Here is a 24,034-nt window from a genome sequence, read left to right as displayed (position 1 = left end):
CGCCTCTCCATTACTAACCTGGGCTTGATGTCAGCTGGCATTATAAGCTGACATCAACCCCAACCCTATTACCCCCTGCCACCGCACCAGGGCAGCGTGGAAGAGCGAGGCTAAGTGCCAGAATTGGCGCATCCTATGAATGCGCCATTTCTGGGGCGGCTGACGGCTGGTGTTTCTAGCCTGGGAGGGGCCAATATTCATGGCTCCCTTCCTGGGCTATTAATATCAGCCCCCAGCTGTCTGCCTAGCCTTTGCTAGCTATTAAATTAGGGGGGACCCCACGTCATTTTTTTGGGGGGTCCCCCATTTTAATAGCTAGTAAAGGCTATGTATTCAGCTGGGGGCTGATATTAGTAGCCTGGGAAGCTCCGTGGGTTTTACCCCCTTCCCAGGCTTCAAACATCTGCCCCAGCCGTCTGCTTAACCTCCGCTAGAGCCTAAAATTAAGGGGAACCCCACGCCAATTTTTTTAATAATAAATCCTTTATTTTAATACTAAATGACAAGTACAGTAACCAACACTATCACTGTACTTCATATATATGTGACTGACATGTTTCTATCTATCTAATCTATGTGTGATGCTCTATCTTTCTGTTCTAAATTGTCGGGTACCGCTGCTGAATTGCCGGCCGGCTTTTTTAAAGAGACGGTGCATGAAAACACTAATATTTTTTTTAATAAATCCTTTACACTAAATGACAAATGCAGTAACCAACACTGTCACTGTACTTCTTATATGTGTGACTGACATGTTTCTATCTATCTAATCTATGTGTGATGCTCTATTCCTTCTTGTCTAAATTGTCGGGTACCGATGTATGCCGCTGCTGAATTTGCCGGCCGGCTTTTTTAAAGAAAGCGTCTTCTGAGCAGTTTGTCAGCTTTTGGACACCTTTGCAGGTGTTTTCTATGTGTTTCTATGTGTTTTTGTTTGCCTGCCATTGGTTTTAACGGTGTTCGACGGTGTTCTAAGGTGTTCGACGAACAGTTCGACGAACAGTTCCTCGAACATCCCGGTGTTCGACGAACCGAACCGAACCCGAACACTACGGGGGTGGCTCAACACTAGTGATGTCACATACATGGGAGTGACGAGAGTCTGATGGTCAATGAGAGCCCAGAACGGAGGCATTGTATTCTGACAACGACTGGCCCAGGGAGGAGCGGTGGGCGAGCATGGCACTCTGGAGCTCAGGGGGCCGGTACAGCGCTGCATGTAAGGTGAGCACTACAAATTATGGGACATGTAGCACTCCTGATGCAAGGGTGAAAACTACATGTCACCAAGCCAATAATGTGATGTATGAGGTTCGGGGTACAGATATTATCAGTATAGTGTATGGTGGTCTCACCTGATCCCCCAGTAGTGATGTATAATGTGATGTATGAGGTCCGGGGTACAGATATTATCAGTATAGTGTATGGTGGTCTCACCTGATCCCCAGTAGTGATGTATAATGTGATGTATGAGGTCCGGGGTACAGATATTATCAGTATAGTGTATGGTGGTCTCACCTGATCCCCCAGTAGTGATGTATAATGTGATGTATGAGGTCCGGGGTACAGATATTATCAGTATAGTGTATGGTGGTCTCACCTGATCCCCCAGTAGTGATGTATAATGTGATGTATGAGGTCCGGGGTACAGATATTATCAGTATAGTGTATGGTGGTCTCACCTGATCCCCAGTAGTGATGTATAATGTGATGTATGAGGTCCCGGGTACAGATATTATCAGTATAGTGTACGATGGTCTCACCTGATCCCCCAGTAGTGATGTATAATGTGATATATGAGGTCCAGGGTACAGATATTATCAGTATAGTGTACGGTGGTCTCACCTGATCCCCCAGTAGTGATGTACAATGTGTAGCGTAAAGCGAGCACTAAAATGTTCGGGTGCTCGAAGCTCGGGCCGAGCTCACCGTGATACTTGGGTGCTCGACCCGAACAACGAGCCCAATGTTAGTCTATGTTAGACCCGAGCATTTTTGCGGCGGCATCCCCGGCAGTCTGTAGAAAGCCTAAAAAGTGGCCAAAACGATAGTGACAGTACTCAAACAACATGGGGACAGCATGGGGATCGCCCCAGGAAGCATTTCTGACCCCCATGTCACTGTTGTCAACAACGTGGTCAGAGGTATTAAGCCACTTTTACGGGCTCACAATAAAACGTTCAAAAACGAAACTGAAACTGCTTTCCTGGGAAATATGTTAAGGAACATCCTTTCCAGGGAAAAGACTTGTGTATAAGGTAAAATAAATAACCAAAAACAAAAATACTTCTCTACAACTTGGGCTATGTTCACAAGTAGCATTTTTTATGCATTTTTGCACTTTTGTATTGCTTTCAACTGTGACAAATGCATTCACCGGGAAATGTAATTTTAACATTTTACAACCTTATCTGGCCATGTGCTGTGTGACACATGCATACAGTGCTGAAAAGACATGGGAAAAGCATGGGGAAGACCCCTGGAAGCATCTCTGACACCCAGGTCACTGCCTAAAAGTGTGCCCATCAGAAGTCATCCTTGCCACATCAGAAGATGAAGACTTGCAACTATCCCCGTGCAAGTCCTTGTCCCAGGGCAGTGTTCAATTGTACCTCCCCCATTCCTTGCAATGCAAGCGCAAATATGCAGCCTGCCACCCACCCACCCCCAGGCTGCAATACCATACTGCTAGCTTGCACATGAAATGGTGCCTTTTAGTTTTGAGGAGACCGAAGCTGGCCACTACCTCATGGCAGCTTGGGCAGCGAGGTACCCATTCTCAGTCCCCAGCCGCCCGGTTGCTGGGTATCCATGCTCGGTCCCCAGCCGCCAGGGGGCAGCCGGGTGTCCACACTCGGTCCCCAGCCACCCCGCGGCCGGGTGTCCACACACGGTCCCCAGCCGCCGGGGGGGCAGCCGGGTGTCCATAAATGGTCCCCAGCTGCCCCGATTTATCCGCAGAACATCCCCACGCACTTTTCTTAGACTGGCCTGCTTTAGGGCAGCAGTGGACGAGCCCACCAGAGAACCCGACTCCTCCGATGGGCCCTGGCTTCTCCATCAGGGGAGTTGAGAGTGCCAAGGTGAGGAGCATGATGAGAATGATAGAAGTTAGCATCTGCTTTGTTTTCAAGGAATGCAAGAGCATGTATGTAGTAGCAGCTAGGCCTGAGGTGGTCAGCGTTTTGGCGCATATCCTACCTCCTCCGAGGATTGCTGGATGTTTTCCTGCTACTATCCAAGTTCTATGACTCCTGTTAAAATAAAGCTTCAGGTGATGAATGATGGATGAGGTGGTGGCAAAGGAGAAAGAGCAGGAGGAACAGGGACCATTCACATCAATATCAGGCCAGTCAACCACACATATCTTGTAGGATATGTTTCTGTACCAAAAGGAGCGGTTCGGCTACACAGTTATAGGGCATACAGTGAGTGCAATGCCTACCAAAAATTTTGAGGCACTCCAATGCCCCTTGGAAATGACATGAAGGTCAGAGGGCCTTAACTAAACCTTTTTTTCCATTTATAGCCAACTGGGTCTCCTGTGCACTGTTGGCCTAAGCAGTGAATGGAAGGCTTTCCAAAAATTATGAGGAACTGCAATGCCCCTTACAAGAGCCATGCAGTACAGCATATTACAAACATAAGTCTCATTATTAGGGAGTGGGTCTCCCATAGAATTTGCTTATGCCTTCCAAGCAAATGCTTCCAAAAATTATGAGGAAATGCAATGCCCGTTCGAAGACTCGTGGAGGTCCCAGTAGCTTAACAAGACAGTTTTAATGCCCCTCAGAAGAGACGTGGAGGTCAGAGTGGTATAACAAGACGGTTTTAATGCCCCTTACAAGAGACGTGGAGGTCAGAGTGGTATAACAAGACGGTTTTAATGCCCCTCAGAAGAGACGTGGAGGTCAGAGTGGTATAACAAGACGGTTTTAATGCCCCTCAGAAGAGACGTGGAGGTCAGAGTGGTATAACAAGACGCTTTTAATGCCCTTTACAAGAGACGTGGAGGTCAGAGTGGTATAACAAGATGGTTTTAATGCCCCTTACAAGAGACGTGGAGGTCAGAGTGGTATAACAAAATGCTTTTAATGCCCCTCAGAAGAGACGTGGAGGTCAGAGTGGTATAACAAGACGGTTTTAATGCCCCTTATAAGAGAAGTGGAGGTCAGAGTGGTATAACAAGACGGTTTTAATGCCTCTCAGAAGAGACGTGGAGATCAGAGTGGTATAGCAAGACGATTTTAATGCCCCTTACAAGAGACGTGGAGGTCAGAGTGGTATAACAAGATGCTTTTAATGCCCCTCGGAAAAGTGGTGGAGGTCAGAGTGGTATAACAAGATGCTTTTAATGCCCCTTACAAGAGACGTGGAGGTCAGAGTGGTATAACAAGACGGTTTTAATGCCCCTTACAAGAGACATACAGTACAGCATCTTAAAAATATTATTCCCTTTATTGGGGAGTGGGTCTCCCACAGTCTTTGCTTATGCCTTCCAAGCAAAAGCTGACAAAAATAAGGACAGAGGAACTTTCAACAATGGCAACACGGACCACGGTCACCCTGGTAGTATAGTGGTGGTGGAGGCTGAGGATAAGGAGAAGAACATTAAACAGCTGAAATGAGGAGGCGTATACCCATGTGTGGGTGTGAAGCGGTGCATGGGAATATACCTCCCAAAATAACACAGTGGATTTGACTTTATGTTACTCTGCTGTCATTTGGTGGTGATGAGAAGTCTGGCCCGATCCAGCCCTTGTTCATTTTGATAAGGGTCAGCTTGTCAACATTGTCAGTTGACAGGCGAGTGCGCTTATCTGTTATAATTCCCCCAGAGGCACTAAAAACACGCTCCGATAACAGGCTAGTGGCAGGGCAGGCCAGGACCTCCAAGGCGTACAGAGCAAGTTCATTCCAAGTGTCCAGCTTGGATACCCAATAATTAAAAGGCACAGAGGAATCACAGAGGATGCTGGTACGGTCGGCAAGGTACTCCCTCACCATCTTTTGAAACTTTCCACTCCTTGTGAGAGTACCCCGCGCCTCAGGGTCTGTCCGAAGGGAAGGTCTGAGAAAACTGTCCCAGAACGTTGACAGTGTTCCCCTGCCTCTGCTGGATGGGAGTTGCCTCTCTCTCGCTTGTACGCTTTGGTTGGTCAACGAACTGTGACCTCTGCCGCTAGCGTGTTCAGATGGGAATTTTTTTAACAGTTCTGCAGCAAGGGACTTCTGGTACTGGCCCATTTTTGTAGACCTCTCCACCTCAGGAATAAGAGAGTGAAAGTTCTCCTTGTAGTGGGGGTCTACAAGTGTCACCAACCAGTAATGACTGTCACCCAAAATTTTGACAATGCGAGGGTCACGGTTAAGGCAGCGTAACATAAAGTCAGCCATGCGTGCCAGACTGGTAACGGGCAAGATTTCCGTGTCCTCACCAAGATGACGACTGACCATGCTCTCCTCCTCCTCACCCCTTTCCTCAGGCCACCCACGCTGAACCGACGGTATGACACTTGTACAGGTACTACCGTCTACAGAGCATGATAGCAGCTCCTGTTCTTCCTCCTCCTCCTCCTGCTCCTCCTCCTCCTCTCCCTCATTGTCCCCCAATGCACGTTGGGATGAGATAAGGCTGGGCTGTGTGTAATCGCCCACTACGGCTTCTTGATCCATCTCATCATACTCTGGCTGCAATGCCTCCTCTTTAATTCTCTGCAGAGAGTGTTGCAAAAGACAGACAAGTGGGATGCTGACACTAATGATGGCGTCATCGCCACTCACCATCTTGGTGGCCTCCTCAAAGTTTGTCAGGATGGTACATATGTCAGACATCCAGGTCCACTCCTGAGGTCTTATGTGTGGAGTCTGACCTGAATATCGACGGCCTTGTTGCAGCTGGTACTCCACAACTGCTCTCTTCTGCTCACAAATCATTTGCAACATGTGGAGGGTAGAGTTCCAACGTGTGGGGACATCACACACCAGTCGGTGTGCCGGAAGCTGCAAACGCTGCTGCAACACAGCAAGGGTGGCAGAAGCTGTAGCCGACTTGCGAAAATGAGCTGACAGGTGGCGTACTTTCACGAGCAGATCTGGCAACTCGGGGTACAATTTAAAAAACTGCTGAACCACGAGGTTAACACTAGAACTACTGATGGAGTCATTTTGACTCCTTTCGTTTTTTATTTCTCTTCTGTGACTACATTTTTCAGAATTCCGGCTTGAAACTCGGTGACTTTTCCTCAAATATGATGTGAAAAAAGATTTTGTGAGAATAAATAATTTTGGTGAAAAATTTGCGCGTTTTTTTCAAAATTTACCAAGAACTACTGAAGGGAGTCATTTTGACTCCCTACTATATTTTGAGGTCCTTTTGTCACTAAATGTTGCTATAAAGTTTTGTGCATAATTTTTTCACTCTGTCTTATTTACCCTGATGTTCATATAGATGTAGTTCAATTTACATGTCAACTTTTCACATTTTCCTTGTGTTTTACCTGCTTGTATTACTGTGTAATGCTGAACAAAATAGCTTGTTTACTCTAGGCTCTTATCTTATGCTAATGAAGGGTGGTGTTTTTCTAAGGTCCTAGCAGGAGACAGTATTCTGGATAGTAACTTTACTTTCAGTTCAGCTGAACAGACAAAGAGAACAGACGCAGACATACGAGCTCTGAAGACTCATACAGGTATGAATTGTTATGAAATAGTTTAGCTGTCTGTCAACTGATTCAGCCCACCTACTTTTGAAGGTGGCAGAACAGTTATTATTTCTTTTAGTTTTCATTTCATTTCTATTTTTCAGCAGGGAACTATATAGAATTATGGAATTTGTGAGGAATATGGAGAGAAGACGTTTGATAAAGCCTCAGGATATTCTGGCTACTTTGCAATCCATACCGGAGGATGAATCGGAATCCGAATTGCAGGAACATATATTTGATTCTGAAAGTGATGAAGATTTCATTCCTCAGAACATATCAAGTGAATCTGAAGACTCAGAAGGAACAAATCCAGAAGGTAAGTAGTTATGTGTATTTATTTGTTCTTCCACACACTGAGTTAGGGCCTGTGCACACTAGCAGAATTCTGGCTGAATAGCCATCTGGATATTCTTGCCGCAATACAGGCCGTACCTGCCCGCTCATGCCTGAAGCTCCGCTCCGAACCCCGGGCTGGAGCCGCTGTCAAGGACAGAGCAGCGCTTGCTTACGCGCGAGCACGGCTCCGTCCCAGACAGCGGCTCCAGCCCGGGGTTCGGAGCGGAGCTTCAGGTATGAAACTCCGCTCTGTACCTGAGCGGGCAGGTACGGGCCGGATTGTGGTGAGAATATCCGGTCGGATATTCCGCCGCTAATCCAGCCAGTGTGCACGGACCCTTACAAAACAAAAATTCTAAATATTCATCAACTTTTTTACAGATATTCCAAGCACATCAACTGGGGATCGGGCTCATGCAGTTATGTTGCCTCGTGACCATCCTCCTGGTCGTGGACAGAAAAAATCAGCAAAACGTCCCAGAAATGAAAGAACAACAGATAACGATGGCGGCGAAGGTAATGCAACAACAAACACCAGAGAAGGCGAATCTGAAGGAATACTAGTTTCAGCGGATGGTATTCAATGGAAACCTGTTGAAATTGGAGAACACTTGCCTGGTAGGCGTGACAGCCAAAATATTCTTCGAGAAGCACCTGGCCCTACAGGATACGCCAGAAGAAATATCATTATCGATAGTCCTTTGAGCGCATGGCGTTTATTTTTTGATTCATATATATTGACACATATAAAGAACTGTAGGCTTGCAGAAGCATGCAGGAACAATAATTTACAGTTTACTCTATCTGATGAGGAGCTAGATGCATTCATTGCGATATTCTATGCTCGTGGAATATCTGGCACGAACCGTCACTCGATTAGCAGTATTTGGTGTAATGACTGGGGAATACCGTTTTGCAAAGCGACAATGTCTAGGGACCGCTTTGTTGAAATTATGAGGTTTCTCAGATTTGATGAGAAATCTACTCGATCGGAGAGACTGCAAACGGACAAGTTTGCTCTATTTTCTACTGTGTGGGACAGGTTTATTGAAAATTGTATTGCGTGTTACAATCCTGGCCCATACATAACGGTGGAAGAGCAACTTTTCCCAAGCAAAACTAGGTGTCCATTCACGCAGTACATGCCTTCCAAACCAGATAAATATGGCCACAAATATTGGCTAGCTGTTGATAAGAGGAGCAAATATCTGGCAAATGGCTTCCCTTATCTAGGCAAAGATGACACACGCCGTGCTGAGGACCGTTTAGCTGACCATGTGGTAATGAAGTTATTGGACCCGTTTTTGAAAAAAGGTCGCAATGTTACAACCGATAATTATTTTACTTCAGTAAAATTAGCTAAACAGCTAAAAAGCAAAGGAACAACCATCGTGGGAACGCTGAACAAGATAAGGCGAGAAGTGCCTAAAGAAATAAAATCCATGAAAGAGGAATTGTACAACACTAAAGTGTTTAGAAATGAAGACAATTTTACACTTACAGTATATCAAGGAACGCCCAACAAAAATGTTGTCATTTTGAGTTCCGTCCATGCAGATGTTGTTGTTGCGTCTGATTCCGCTAAAAAAACTCCAGAAACGGTAAAGTTTTACAATGAAACAAAATATGGAGTAGATGTAGTGGATCAGATGGCACGAAAATATACCACACGAACATGCAGAAGGAGATGGCCTGTTCATGCATTTGAAAATGCCTTAGACTTTGCGGGTATAAATGCATGGATAATATTCAAGGAGATTACCCACCAAAAAATGTCACGCAAGGCATTTTTGCAAACGCTTGTGAGAGAGTTGAGTGGTCCTTATGTCACAGATAGGGAAAAGGGTTCCACGTCCCAAGTTTCTACATGCTCAGAAGTGATGGTTCAAACAAAATTTTGCCAGATCAAAGAAAAGTGCAAGAAAAATAGATCTGTCGGAAATTGTAAGACTTGTGGTAAGTCTTTGTGTGGGCAATATACTGCCATAAATCAAAGGCAATGCCTAAAATGCGAAACACCAAATGTTTAGAAGGTGAATTCTGCGCCATATTTTCATTTTTATGCTCCTCCACCTACATTTTCTCTGCTTTTTGTTCTTCAGTTGTTGTTTATATGTGTGCACTTGAATAAAAAAAAATGTTTGAAAAACGTCTATTATAATTATTGTTATTTTCTGTAGAAAAATAAGAAAAGCAGAAAAAAAACAATCAAAAGCATTACTGTTGGATCTCACAATAATAATACATTACAAAAAATATAATTATTAATAAATAACCACAAATGAAACTCTAAAAATAAACGAAAACAAGCAAGGAGTCAAAATGACTCCTTTCAGTAGTTCTAGGCGGGGTCACGAGTCCACTAGTCCTAGTGTTAAGCACATGAGCCAGGCATGGTATGTGTGTGATCTCACTTCGCCTCAGAGCCGCCACAAGGTTACGGCCATTGTCACACACGACCATGCCGGGATGTAGGTTCAGCGGTCTCAGCCACAGATCTGCATGCTCTTTCACAGCTGTCCACAACTCACAAGCAGAGTGAGGTTTATCACCTAAGCTTATGAGTTTCAGAACAGCCTGTTGCCGCTTGGCGGAGGCAGTACTGCAGTGCTTCCAGCTTGTAACTTATGTGGGGATATCTGAGATGGAGGCTGAACATGAGGAGGAGGAGAAGGATGATGCGCAGGAGCTGTACACTGTGGGGGCAACTCTGACTGACATAGGGCCCGCAATCCTCGGTGTGGGGAGGATGTGTTCCGTCCCAAGGTCCGACTGGGTCCCGGCTTCCACTATGTTTACCCAGTGTGCCGTCAGAGAGATGTACCGTCCCTGGCCACAAGCACTTGTCCACGTGTCCGTTGTCAGGTGGACTCTCCCAGTAACTGCGTTGTTGAGGACACAGTAGATGTTTTGAGACACGTGCTTGTGTAGTGCGGGGATGGCACACCGGGCAAAATAGTGTCGGCTGGGGACCGAGTACCGAGGGACGGCCACCACCATAAGGTTGCGGAAGGATTCCGTCTCCACCAGCCTAAAAGGCAGCATTTCCAACGCAAGCAGTCGTAAAATGTGTGAATTTAGGACTGTGGCCTGTGGGGCGTTAGCTGCGAATTTCCGCTTTCGTTCAAAGGTCTGGGATATGGACAATTGAACGCTGCGGTGGGACGTGGACGTTGATGCTGTTTCTTGAGAAACTGCCATAACAAGTGAAGACTGAGAGGAGGGGGCATGTTTACATGCAGTATGGACAGGGGATTGCCTTGCACACACAACAGTGGAAGAAGCAGTGGTGACACCCGCTGACACTGGTCGTGGACCATGGGTTTTGCCCCACAAAGTTGGGTGCTTTGCTGACATGTGCCTGATCATGCTGGTGGTGGTCAGGCTGGTAGTTTTGTCACCCCTGCTGATGCTGGCATGGCAGGTGGAACAAATGGCCGTTTTGGGGTTATCAGCAGAGTCTTTAAAAAAATTCCAGACTCTGGAAGACCTACCGCTTGTACTGGCAACGTCCCTCGTGTTGGTGTTACGGGAATTGGTTGCCCTCCTTCTGTCTGCGGCCACCACACTGCTTCTTCCTGCCTGTTGGGGTACTCGGCCTCCCTCACCCTGTGTGCTGCTGGCCTCACTCTGCATGTCCTCCTGCCACATTGGGTCAGTTACTAGATCATCCACCACCTCCTCCTCTTCCACTTGCGCACCATGATGCTCCTCATCATTTCCTGGCAATTGTGTCTCGTCATCGTCCACCTCTTGTGACAAATTGCCAGCGTCGACTTCCTGTGGCCATGGCTGTTCAAATATTTGGGCATCGCTACATGGGATCTCCTCTTCCACCACTTCAAGAGTAGCAGGCGAGGGGCACAAATATGGAAATGACCAGTGAACAGCTCTTCAGAGTGTCCAAGTGTGGGATCAATTGCTGTCTGACGACACTCGGCATGGTGGGAAGAAGGAGCATCAGGGTGAGGAGGAGTATGCGGTCGAGACTCACGGCTACTAAGAGTTGACCGTGTGGAAGACAGACGGGAGGTGGCGGTGCCTAGGTAGCTGGAAGTATTATCTGCTATCCAATTAATAACCTGTTCACACTGATCAGTTCTCAATACTGGTGTTGTTCTGTGCTTCCTTAGTAATTTGGTCAAGAAGTGGGAGCGAGAAGATGTGGCTGTTGGTTGTGGCACATTTTCACCTTGGCCACGGTCCCGTCCTCTGCACGAACCATCACCAGAACGTCCACTTCCACGTCCCTTGCCCATTGTAAAGGAAGTAAAATAGCTTACACTCGCACTATCAATGGAAAAATGGTAATAAAAAGTAGATTAGAACCGTGGAAGAGGAAAACCACAGTTCTATTTCTCTGGCCTACACCAACTCTTTTAAACAATCTGAACAATCAGGGAGAAACTATTACTGTTTTTCTTTACGGAAAAAATACCAAAAGCTGAATAATAGAGATTTTTTACCGTGGGATGGCAAAACCACAGTTATTGTTTACTGGGGTTTACCAGACAATTTTAAATAGATATATTTGCGGCTGAACTGTGAGCGACACACTCAAACTGTTTTTTTTAGATACAAATGGCCCAAAAGTGGATAATACGGAGGCTTGAACCATGGAACTGCAAAACCACACTTCTGTTTCTCTAGCCTACACCCGACTACTTTCAACAGATATATTTGTGTCTGAACAATCAGGAGACACTACTGTTTTTCTTTACAGCAAAAAAGCAGGATAATACAGAGATTTGACCCGAGGAACTGCAAAACCACAGTTCTAGTCATCTGGCCTACACCAGACTATTTTCAACAGATATATTTGTGTCTGAACAGTCAGGAGTCACTACTGTTTTTCTTTACAGCAAAAAATCAGGATAATACAGAGGTTTGAACCGTGGAACTGCAAAACCACACTTCTTTTTCTCTGGCCTACACCAGACTATTTTCAACAGATATATTTGAGTCTGAAAAATCAGGGAGACACTATTATTTATTTTTTTTACGGCAAAAAATGCCAAAAGCAGGATAATAGAGATTTTTTACCACGGAACAGCAAAACCACAGTTATAATTTACTGGTGTATACCAGACTTTTATAAATATATATATTTGTGGCTGAACAGTGAGCGACACACTCAAACAGTTTTTTTTTAGATACAAACGGCCCAAAAGTGGATAATACAGAGGTTTGAACCGTGGAACTTCAAAACCAAACTTCTGTTTCTCTAGCCTACACCAGACTATTTTCAACAGATAAATTTGTGTCTGAAAAATCAGAGACACACTTTTTTTTTGGGGGGGGGGGGGGAGCCACCAAAAGGTTAATAAGACTGGTATTTGTACAGTGTGAAGGAGGAAAAAAAAAAGAGGATTTAGATGAAAAAAAAAAGGATTTTTCCTAGCCCCCGACACCTGGAGCAGACAATTTCAGCAGCAGGAGCACACAGGACTGTAATGCAGCGTTTGCTGGTATAACCACTGCGTCTCCTATACAGCCTGCCTGCCTGGTATCTGGGATGGATATTAGTCCTGAAAAGGACTGTTTGTTTGATCTGGCAGCCTTTACCGACCCTACACTAACTATTTCGCACTATATATCTCTCCCTATCTCAGCAGCGCTGTCCCTACACTGTCTAATCCGGAGCGACTGTGTCCAAGATGGCGGCGCCCGGTTTTAAATACTCGAGGTGACGCTGTGCGGCCAGCCAATCACTGTATGCCCACAAACAACATGGCTGCAGCATTACAGTGACTGGCTGGCAATCCCTGCATGTTAATTGGCTCTGTAAAGAGCGGCAAACATGCAGGGCGGAGACCCGAGCTCCCGCCCGAGTAACCCGGAAATGCTCGGTGCTCGCCGAACATCCCGAGTAGCGTGATGCTCGGGCGAGTACAGAGCAGTGTCGAGCATGTTTGCTCAACACTAATAATGTGATGTATGGGGTCCGGGGTACATATATTATCAGTACAGTGTACGGTGGTCTCACCTGATCCCCCTGTAGTGATGTATAATGTGATGTATGAGGTCCAGGGTACAGATATTATCAGTACAGTGTACGGTGGTCTCACCTGATCCCCCAGTAGTGATGTATAATGAGATGTATGAGGTCCGGGGTACAGATATTATCAGTACAGTGTACGGTGGTCTCACCTGATTCCCAGTAGTGATGTATAATGTGATATATGAGGTTCGGGGTACAGATATTATCAATACAGTGTACGGTGGTCTCACCTGATCCCCCAGTAGTGATGTATAATGTGATGTATGAGGTCCGGGGTATGGATATTATCAGTACAGTGTATGGTGGTCTCACCTGATTCTCCAGTAGTGATGTATAATGTGATGTATGGGGTCCGGGGTACAGATATTATCAGTACAGTTAAGGGTGGTCTCACCTGATCCCCCAGTAGTGATGTATAATGTGATGTATGAGGTCCGGGGTACAGATATTATCAGTACAGTGTACGGTGGTCTCACCTGATCCCCCAGTAGTGATGTATAATGTGATATATGAAGTCCGGGGTACAGATATTATCAGTACAGTGTACGGTGGTCTCACCTGATCCCCCTGTAGTGATGTATAATGTGATGTATGAGGTCCGGGGTATGGATATTATCAGTACAGTGTATGGTGGTCTCACCTGATTCTCCAGTAGTGATGTATAATGTGATGTATGGGGTCCGGGGTACAGATATTATCAGTACAGTGTACGGTGGTCTCACCTGATCTCCCAGTAGTGATGTATAATGTGATGTATGAGGTCCGGGGTACAGATATTATCAGTACAGTGTATGGTGGTCTCACCTGATCCCCCAGTAGTGATGTATAATGTGATGTATGAGGTCCGGGGTACAGATATTATCAGTACAGTGTACGGTGGTCTCACCTGATCCCCCAGTAGTGATGTATAATGTGATGTATGAGGTCCAGGGTACAGATATTATCAGTACAGTGTATGGTGGTCTCACCTGATTCTCCAGTAGTGATGTATAATGTCTCCAGAGGGAGATGTGACTGACCGAGGACTCGTCTAACGTGGATTTCATATCGTGTAAATGGCTTCAGACCGGAGAAGGTCACATCTTTTCCATATATACATCTTATGTTGACCTCTCTGAGGTATATACAGGAGTTTATAGAAGACGTTCTGGATTCGTAGCACTGATCCGGGGAGCAGACGATCTGCAGTCTGATGCTGGTAGAGGTCACCTCCAGGGCCGTCACATTCACTCCTAACATAAAACAGAGAAATATTCATGTAAGATGTAAAGCGGATAATGAATCTCATTAGTGTACAATGAAGGCTCCGGACCCCAATATACAATGAGTCACCGGTCTGTAGCGACATCTGCCCTCCGTCATATCTCTGTAGTTATATATTTATCTATGAGGACCAGCTTCAAAAAATTAAGGGGTGATTTATGGAGCAGCCGGACAGTGAATTCACATCTGAAGCTTTCACATATTTTTTAGTGAGAAAAAAAAAATACAGTTTTCTGTTACTTTAACCAAAAATGTGCAAAACCCTTTTAAAAAAAGTTTTAAAACTGCACATTACGCCTTGGTGTGTGAATGGACCTGAGCGTCGAATGGAATCATCACCACAAACAAAGGGGACAAGTGAGTGTCACTGTGAAATTTAAAGAACAAAGGGAAACGCAGGTCACCCTGAATCTGATCATGTGGATCATTGTCCAAGAGACAGAAAAACTATGTTCACACATTGCGTTTTTGTGCAGTTTTTTTCTGTACATGAAATCAGAGTGAGGGCAGATAAAACAATGTTGCGTATAACAGGTACATTTTTACCTGCATTTTTCCCAATTTATAAGGTTGGTGAAAAATGTTAAAAGAATTGACAAGTTGTAGAAAACAAATAGCAACAGATTCACTAGGTACATTTTTTTCAAAAAACCACCTAAACCATATTATGGCCCAAAAATGGGGGTGAATATTAATGCCAACCCAAATAATTAATATATACTGTCATGAACATATTAATGTCAGGGACATATTAACAGAATATTAGCCCCTTCTCCCATGCCCTCTGCTGTAGTGTTTGTCCAGAGTTGACAATTATACAGTGTCTTACTGAAAATTATCACCACTTGTCAGCTCCGAACTGTCCCATTTTCCTCAGCACAAAAGCCCCAATTAGCACACGCCTGGGAAATAGCTTATGCAAACAATGCCAGCCAAGGAGTGTTATAACTTCGTTAGGAAGCAAGCATCTTGTCTCTGAAAGATACAGGTGGTAATTAAAACGCAGGCTTGTACTAATTTGCGTGTAACAGTGAGGCTGCTTCCCAAGCCTCAAAGGAAAATTTGCAGACGCGCTGACTCCAATATGAACTATCAAATATTATGAGTTCCATACATCCGAAAGTAACAGGACTCATATGTTTAGTGACCAAATCAGCCCAGGAATGTATAGGTAGTTTTCCAGGGCTGTAGGCAAAATCAGGGAGCTGTAACGCAAAAACACCAGAATAGCAGACTGCAGCTATGTGAAGTGTGGTCTCTAAACAAAGATAAAATCATAAGGGAAAAAATGGCGCAGTTTGCAAGCTTCTGCGATCAACGAGTGATAAGTTATTGCAGAAGTTAGCATTTTTAATAAAAATGTACAGGCTGGAGACCTGCCCACATGATGTCACCGCCAGGGGCGTGTGGCCATATCTCCCCTTAGGTATAAGAGATCCCATGGAGAAGACAGGAGCACTCATTGCCAGAGGGGAATAAGAATTATAAGCAATGGGTCCTGTTCAATAACAGCATAATCCATCTGGGGAGCCCCTCCTCCACCTATATGGAATTCTCTCCGTGATCGTATAGTGTGAGTTATCTTCTTTCATCCTGTTTATTTTATGCAACTGAGTATGTATTTTAATGTCTCCTTTGTAACATCCTTATGTATATATTTTTCCTAAACACTGCCTCCCTTTTGGATTAAACATAAAATTTAATAGTTCTGTTTCTTTTGTTCTGTAATCGTTCCCTTCCCCAAAGCCATATACATTACCAAAACGCAGGCGTCCGGCCAGGCCTGTATTATATTTCAAACTCGGCCGGTGGTGGCAGAGTATTAATAATTGGGCTATCGTGAAGCTGACAGTGACCGTACGGAGGGCGTTAAACACGGATTCCAGGCTTTGGAATCCCCGAGATGTGGCGCCATATGATCACTGGTCACTTGCCGATATCCATGTAGTGAGTAGTCTGGATCGCGTGCTCGCGACTCTGGACGAAAGGCGAACGGCGTGACAGCAACGGTGAGATATTGCATGATCTCCCCGGTGTCGTCCCTCAGTGTGGGTTGGAATTCCTGACATATACCAATTAGACAAAGAGGAGTTTTTGTTCAATAAAGTGTGTATCTTTTTTGTCAATCATATAAAAAATACACACATGAATAGAAAGCACGACAACCAGAAACCAATACCTGAGCGACAAACGAGTGAGAAAGTGCAACAAGGATATATGGTAGGGGTGAAAAAATTCATAATGGGTATGATCTATATCATAAAGTAGATATCACTGGATATATAGATAACACACCCAAAAACCATACGCTGTAATTATAAATAAGTCATACCCCTAATATTGAACTCTTACCCATGTGGAGCCAAATATGGGGAAGACCCTGGGGCTCTGTTCTTTTGTCCTGGTGACTGCTATTTGGCTCCAAATGGGTAAGAGTGCAATATTAGGCGTATGACTTATTTATAATTACAGCGTATGTTTTTTGGGTGTGTTACCTATATGTCAATAGTGATATCTACTAGTCATGAGCGACTGCTCGTGTAGCGCCCCGAGGGTTCGGGTTGCTACAGGGGTATTGCACCTCAACCAGAGGTGTGATATTTCACTCCCTGGTAAGGATGGGGTATGGACCAGGGCTCAGATAGCTGCATACATCACACACACCCCATTTCCGGGGGACAGCTCGACGGTGCTCCCATGTATATATATGCAGGCACGACAGACCACGTCCCTGGCTGGAGTGGGGAGGGGGGAGGAAAACCCAGTGATGTAGGAGCAGAAGGGGACAGTTTCTGGAGCATAGGAAGGAGCTCATTGGGTGCAGGTCACCTGAGCTCAGACACAGTGAAGCAGATAAAAAGGTGGGGGCCATCTTAGGAGGGAGTTGAGTTCAGTTCAGTGTTTTGTGAGAAGAGAAGGCAGGGAGCAGAGCTGCTGCATGGGCTCTGCTCCCTGGGCAGGCCTAGCACAGAGGCCGGAGCCTGAGGGAAGAGAGAAGAAGGAGAAGGAAGGAAAGAGGACAGAAAGAGGAGTAGAAAGGCTTCAAAAACAAGAAGGCAGAAGGGACCCTAAGAACCCACGAGATAACGGGTGAAGGGTCGGGCAGAATAAGGGTACCGTATTCCCAAGTTGGTGGAGGTAAATTATCCCTCAGCCAAAGACCGGAGGTCGTGATCATCTATTGGTGCGACCCCCTGCTACACCCACTAGGAAGGCACCACATAGGGTCAGGGAAACCGGCAATAGGTTTCACCAAGAGAAGGCCTGCCGGAGCTGGACAGAAGTAGTGTCACTGGTGGGGCACGGCCAGCGAAAGGAATAGAAGGGAGTCCTGTGCCACACTCTGGAATTGCCTGGGGGTTGACCGAGCCCCCGCACCTGGTGGACGCAGCACGGCTTGGGCAGTCATTGTCGGCGGAGTGACTTGGAATATAAAGAACTGTGAGTAAAGAACTTGAACTGCAACACCACGTCTCTGTGCTTCATCGCCGCACCAGCACTACTAGTGCTGGGATACCCGTGCACCATCACTCCCATCATCCGCATTCCCTGCCCTGGGGCTGCACTCTTCCCGTGAGGAGTCACACTACCTCAGCTGCATAGACCATCAGCCCCAGCCGTCTGCCTTGCAGCGGCGGTCCGCACTGACCGCAATCCACGGGTGGCGTAGTCGGACAATTAACTTAAAACCCATAAAAGACCGCCACTGGTTTGACCACCCTGAGCCACGGGAACGGGTCGCCGCCACGGAGACTACAATCCCCAGACGCCCGGCTCTGGGTAACCCACGCACCTGTACACTCGGCCCAGGGGGCGCGTCACTCGGTACTCGCCCAAGCATCGCGGTGCTCAAGATGTTCGGCGCTCGGGGAGTATTTCCGGGTTGCTAGGCGGGAGCTAGGGTCCCCTCCTCGCGTGTTTGGCGCTCTTTAGAGAGCCAATGAACATGCAGGGATTGCCTGCCACTCACTGTAATGCCGTAGCCATGTTGGTTGTGGGCATTACAGTGATTGGCTAGCCATATAGCGTCATCAGGTCTATACAGTGGGTACAGAAAGTATTAAGACCCCTTTACATTTTTCACTCTTTGTTTCATTGCAGCCATTTGGTAAAATCATAAAAGTTCATTTTTTTTTCTCATTAAAGTACACTCTGCACCCCATCTTAACTGATAAAGCCAGAAATGTAGAATTTTTTTCAAATTTATTAATAAAGAAAAACTGAAATATCACATGGTCATAAGTATTCAGACCCTTTGCTCAGACACTCATATTTAAGTCACATGCTGTCCATTTTCTTGTGATCCTCCTTGAGATGGTTCTACTCCTTCATTGGAGTCCAGCTGTGTTTCATTAAACTGATAGGACTTGATTTGGAAAGGCACACACCTGTCTATATAAGACCTCACAGCTCACAGTGCATGTCAGACCAAATTAGAATCATGAGCTCAAAAGGAACTGCCCAAGGAGCTCAGAGACAGAAGTGTGGCAAGGCACAGATCTGGCCAAGGTTACAAAATAATTTCTCATTACTCAAGGTTCCTAGGAACACAGTGGCCTCAATAATCCTTAAATTGAAGAAGCTTGGGACCACCAGAAGTCTTTCTAGACCTGACCATCCAGCCAAACTGAGAAATCGTGGGAGAAGAGCCTTGGTGAGAGAGGTAAAGAAGAACCCCAAGATCACTGTGGCTGAGCTCCAGAGTTGCAATAATGAGATGGGAGAAAGTTCCACAAAGTCAACTATCACTGCAGCCCTCACCAGTCGGGCCTTTATGGCAGAGTGGCCCGACGGAAGCCTCTCCTCAGTGCAAGACATATGAAAGCCCGCATAGAGTTTGCTCAAAAACACATGAAGGACTCCCAGACTATGAGAAATAAGACTCTCTGGTCTGATGAGATGAAGATAGAACTTTTTGGTGATAATTCTAAGCGGTATGTGTGGAGAAAACCAGGCACTGCTCATCACCTGCCCAAAACAATCCCAACAGTGAAACATGGTGGTGGCAGCATCATGCTATGGGGGTGTTTTTCAGCTGCAGGGACAGGACAACTGGTTTCAATTGAAGGAAACATGAATACGGCCAAGTACAGAGATATCCTGGATAAAAACCTCTTCCAGATTGCTCTGGACCTTAGACTTGGCCGAAGGTTCACCTTCCAACAAGACAATGACCCTAAGCACACAGTTAAAATAACAAAGGAGTGGCTTCAGAATAACTCTGTGACCATTCTTGACTGGCCCAGCCCGAGACCTGACCTAAACCCAATTGAGCGTCTATGGAGAGACCTGATAATGGCTGTCTACCAACGTTCACCATCCAACCTGATGGAACTGGAGAGGATCTGCAAGGAAGAATGGCAGAGGATCCCCAAATCCAGGTGTGAAAAACTTGTTGCATCATTCCCAAGAAGACTCATGGCTGTACTAGCTCAAAAGGGGGCTTCTCCTCAATACTGAGCAAAGGGGCTGAAGACTTATGACCATGTGATATTTCAGTTTTTCTTTTTTAATAAATTTGCAAAAATTTCTACATTTCTGTTTTTTTTCAGTCAAGATGGGGTGCAGAGTGGACTTTAATGAGAAAAAATTAACCTTTTAGAATTTACCAAATGGCTGCAATGAAACAAAGTGAAAAATTGAAAGGGGTCTGAATACTTTCCGTACCTACTGTATAAGACCTGTTGACTAGAGATGAGCGTTGTTCTACTCGAACTGTTCGCCAATCTCAAATTCGAGCTGTTTTGGGCGGTGTTCGAGCCGTTCGGCGAACACGAACAATTTGAGAAAAATTCGGCTGTTCGAGGTTATGTTCGATAACTGTTCGTGCACCAAAATCATAACTGGATTTTTTCTCAGTAATGATGAAAATTAATGTTAATACGCAGTTTGAGTGTACAGCGGGGCGGGGGGAGGGGCAGGGGATGGATCTCTGCAGGAACAATGAAGATCTCCATTTTTTTTTCTCTTTCCCGCATTTACAGTGGGGAGGTGCAATCTGTCAGCCTATCAGCAGCGCACACACGGAGCGAAGTGCTTTTTTTCACACAAGCAAGGGCATGTGTCATTGGCAGTGTATGTCACATGTCCTTGCCCTATAAGACCAAGCCATTTTCCCCGTCGCCACCATTTTCTCACTGCTGCAGCTGCGTGTTAGACGGCACCGCTGTTGCTGTGTGCGCTATACCTTGTTAATTTCAAGCCAATTTTCGCACAAATATACAGATAGCTTGGGAGTAGGGAATAGTTGTGATTGCAGTCCTTTTAAGGACTAGGTTACAGCATTTCCTACGACTTTTATCAGGGAGGTCTGTGCTCTTAAATAGATAGGTTGTGGGAGTAAAGACTAATTGTAATTGGAGTCCTTTTCAGGACTAGGTTACATCAGTTCCTATCAGTTTTTGCCAGGCAGGTCTGTGCCAGTGCTGTGCAAGTTTTTTTCACAGCATTTGGCTGAATCTAGCAAAGCTAATCCTTTTTGGCCTATTGCAGAGTGTGTTAGTCAGTGGAGTAGCCTATCTGTGTTGCAAGATATACCACCTGTGTATAGAATACCAATTTTTTTACTGCACCTAGTGAAGTAAAATCTTTTGGGCATAGCATCATTCTATTAGTCCATCTATACTGACCTCCATCAGGTTGCAAATTAAAAATAATTTTTTTCTGCATCTAGCTCTGAAAAAATATTTGGGCTTCTAGCAGTGTGTGGGACTTGGTCTATTAGTCCATCTATACTGACCTCCATCAGGTTGCAAATTAAAAATAATTTTTTTCTTCATTTAGCTCTGAAAAAATATTTGGGCTTCTAGCAGTGTGTGGGACTTGTTCTATTAGTCCTTCTATACTGACCTCCAGCAGGTTGCAAATTGAATATAATTTTTTTCTGCATCTAGCTCTGAAAAAATAGTTGGGCTTCTAGCGGTGTGTGGGACTTGGTCTATTAGTCCATCTATACTGACCTCCATCAGGTTGCAAATTAAAAATAATTTTTTTCTGCATCTAGCTCTGAAAAAATATTTGGGCTTCTAGCAGTGTGTGGGACTTGGTCTATTAGTCCATCTATACTGACCTCCATCAGGTTGCAAATTAAAAATAATTTTTTTCTGCATCGAGCTCTGAAAAAATATTTGGGCTTCTAGCGGTGTGTGGGACTTGGTCTATTAGTCCATCTATACTGACCTCCATCAGGTTGCAAATTAAAAATAATTTTTTTCTGCATCTAGCTCTGAAAAAATATTTGGGCTTCTAGCAGTGTGTGGGACTTGGTCTATTAGTCCATCTATACTGACCTCCATCAGGTTGCAAATTAAAAATAATTTTTTTCTTCATTTAGCTCTGAAAAAATATTTGGGCTTCTAGCAGTGTGTGGGACTTGGTCTATTAGTCCTTCTATACTGACCTCCAGCAGGTTGCAAATTGAATATAATTTTTTTCTGCATCTAGCTCTGAAAAAATAGTTGGGCTTCTAGCAGTGTGTGGGACTTGGTCTATTAGTCCATCTATACTGACCTCCATCAGGTTGCAAATTAAAAATAATTTTTTTCTTCATTTAGCTCTGAAAAAATATTTGGGCTTCTAGCAGTGTGTGGGACTTGGTCTATTAGTCCATCTATACTGACCTCCATCAGGTTGCAAATTAAAAATAATTTTTTTCTTCATTTAGCTCTGAAAAAATATTTGGGCTTCTAGCAGTGTGTGGGACTTGTTCTATTAGTCCTTCTATACTGACCTCCAGCAGGTTGCAAATTGAATATAATTTTTTTCTGCATCTAGCTCTGAAAAAATAGTTGGGCTTCTAGCAGTGTGTGGGACTTGGTCTATTAGTCCATCTATACTGACCTCCATCAGGTTGCAAATTAAAAATAATTTTTTTCTGCATCTAGCTCTGAAAAAATATTTGGGCTTCTAGCAGTGTGTGGGACTTGGTCTATTAGTCCTTCTATACTGACCTCCAGCAGGTTGCAAATTGAATATAATTTTTTTCTGCATCTAGCTCTGAAAAAATAGTTGGGCTTCTAGCGGTGTGTGGGACTTGGTCTATTAGTCCATCTATACTGACCTCCATCAGGTTGCAAATTAAAAATAATTTTTATCTGCATCTACAGTACCTCTGAAAAAATATTTGGGCTTCTAGCAGTGTGTGGGACTATTAGTATTAGTCCATCTATACTGACCTCCATCAGGTTGCAAATTCAAAATAATTTTTTTCTGCATCTAACCCAGCCAATAGTTTTGGCCTAATACCACAGTTTGGCCACTCAGCTCTGCTCGGTTACCATCCATTGTTTTTTTGTGCAAACAACTCCAGAGTTGTGAATTAGTTAACCACCAAAATGAGTGGAAAAAGGCCTGCTGCTGGTGGAAAGGGGAATAGGCGTGTTGGGAAGGGGAAAAAAGGTTGTGTCCGTGGGGTAGGTGTTAAAGCAACAGTAACATCTGCAGAAGAAAGACCATCTTCCAGCCAAACTAAAATGTCTACTTCTTTTAGCGGACAATGTGATAAGATCCCTTTTTACGGCCACGCCAATCGCTACAAATTCCAGATGAGGCACAAAAACAGCAGGTGCTTCAACGGATATCAAGTGCTCCTTTAAGTGGGCTCTCCTCCACATCAACTTCAACATCACAAATACTCCAGTCCTCAAAGGTGTCACCCAAATCGCACTTGCTTCCTCACAGCTCCCAAATCTCCAGCTGCCCGTCTGAGTATGAGGTAGAACAGATGGTTGAGTCTGCAGAGCTGTTTACTCATACTATAGCCTGGGAATCAGAGGTCGACTCCAGCGCTTCTGTGAATCCAGACGAGGAAATGATCTGCACTGATGCCCAGAATCTTTATGAGTCGGATCCAGGACCAGACGCAGAAGGTTCTGACCATAATGTAGACCCTCATTCCCAAACTGTAACTCCTGTTGGTGGAGACAATGAGGAAGACGATGATAAGACTCAAATACCTGATTGGAGCGACAACTTTAGTTTTTTGTCAGGGCAGGAACAGGTTGGCTCTGAGGACGACGGGTGTGATAACGCACAGGGTGATGATGATGAGGTCGGAGATCCCACTTACTGTCAACCCACAGTCAGCCAAGAGATGAGGTCAGCAGAGGAGGTGGAGGAAGATGCTAGTGACGACGAGGTCAGGTTGCGCCTTCCTGGACAGAGACGTAGTACTGGAAGCACGTCAACAACTGCATCCTCAAACACAACTCTGCCTCTCACCACAAGTCGTGGTGACTCTTCAGGTCGCATGGGTGCTAAGCCTTGCATAGCCTGGGCATTTTTTCAGATCGATAAAGATGACCCAACTCGTGTTATCTGTAACATTTGTCAGCAAAAGCTAAGTAGAGGCCAAAAAATCCATAGTTTGAGTACTTCATGCATGAACCGGCACATGGACATGAAGCATAAGTTGCAGTGGGAAGCTCAGTGTGCTACAATGCGGCCTAGCCGGCCGGGCCAATCACCGTCTGCCATATCTTGTGCATCCGCGGCCTCTTCATCCTCTGTGACTGGGGGGACAGCAGTCACACCTGTTTTGGGGCGCAGACCTGCCACCTCTTTACCCGCAACAGCCAGTGTGATTGGCAGGTCATCATTTTCTTTGGAGGTGGTAACACCAGCTGGTGTTGAGCGCTGTCCGACATCGATAGCACCACCTTTGGATCAAGGCAACCTAACATGTCCGCCTGCATCTTCCTCACAGACCGGCAGTTTGCCGGGGACACCC

At 45.2% G+C, this 24,034-nt stretch overlaps 1 protein-coding gene across 1 annotated transcript in view; it reads right to left on the bottom strand.

The window, feature by feature from the left end:
- Positions 1-24,034, bottom strand: part of LOC141272996 (receptor-type tyrosine-protein phosphatase T-like) — a 424,966-nt gene that overhangs the window by 104,532 nt on the left and 296,400 nt on the right. Inside the window, exon 11 of the mRNA XM_073684271.1 lies at positions 14,013-14,276. Within this exon, the coding sequence (XP_073540372.1) occupies positions 14,013-14,276 (264 nt within the window). The remainder of the gene's footprint in view (positions 1-14,012; positions 14,277-24,034) is intronic.

The sequence above is a fragment of the Phyllobates terribilis genome, unplaced genomic scaffold, assembly GCF_046119375.1.
Source record: "Phyllobates terribilis strain yellow unplaced genomic scaffold, ASM4611937v1 Scaffold_1__5_contigs__length_1240528914, whole genome shotgun sequence".
NCBI classification, from domain to species: Eukaryota; Metazoa; Chordata; class Amphibia; order Anura; family Dendrobatidae; genus Phyllobates; species Phyllobates terribilis.
This window is presented reverse-complemented; position numbering and strand designations above follow the sequence as displayed.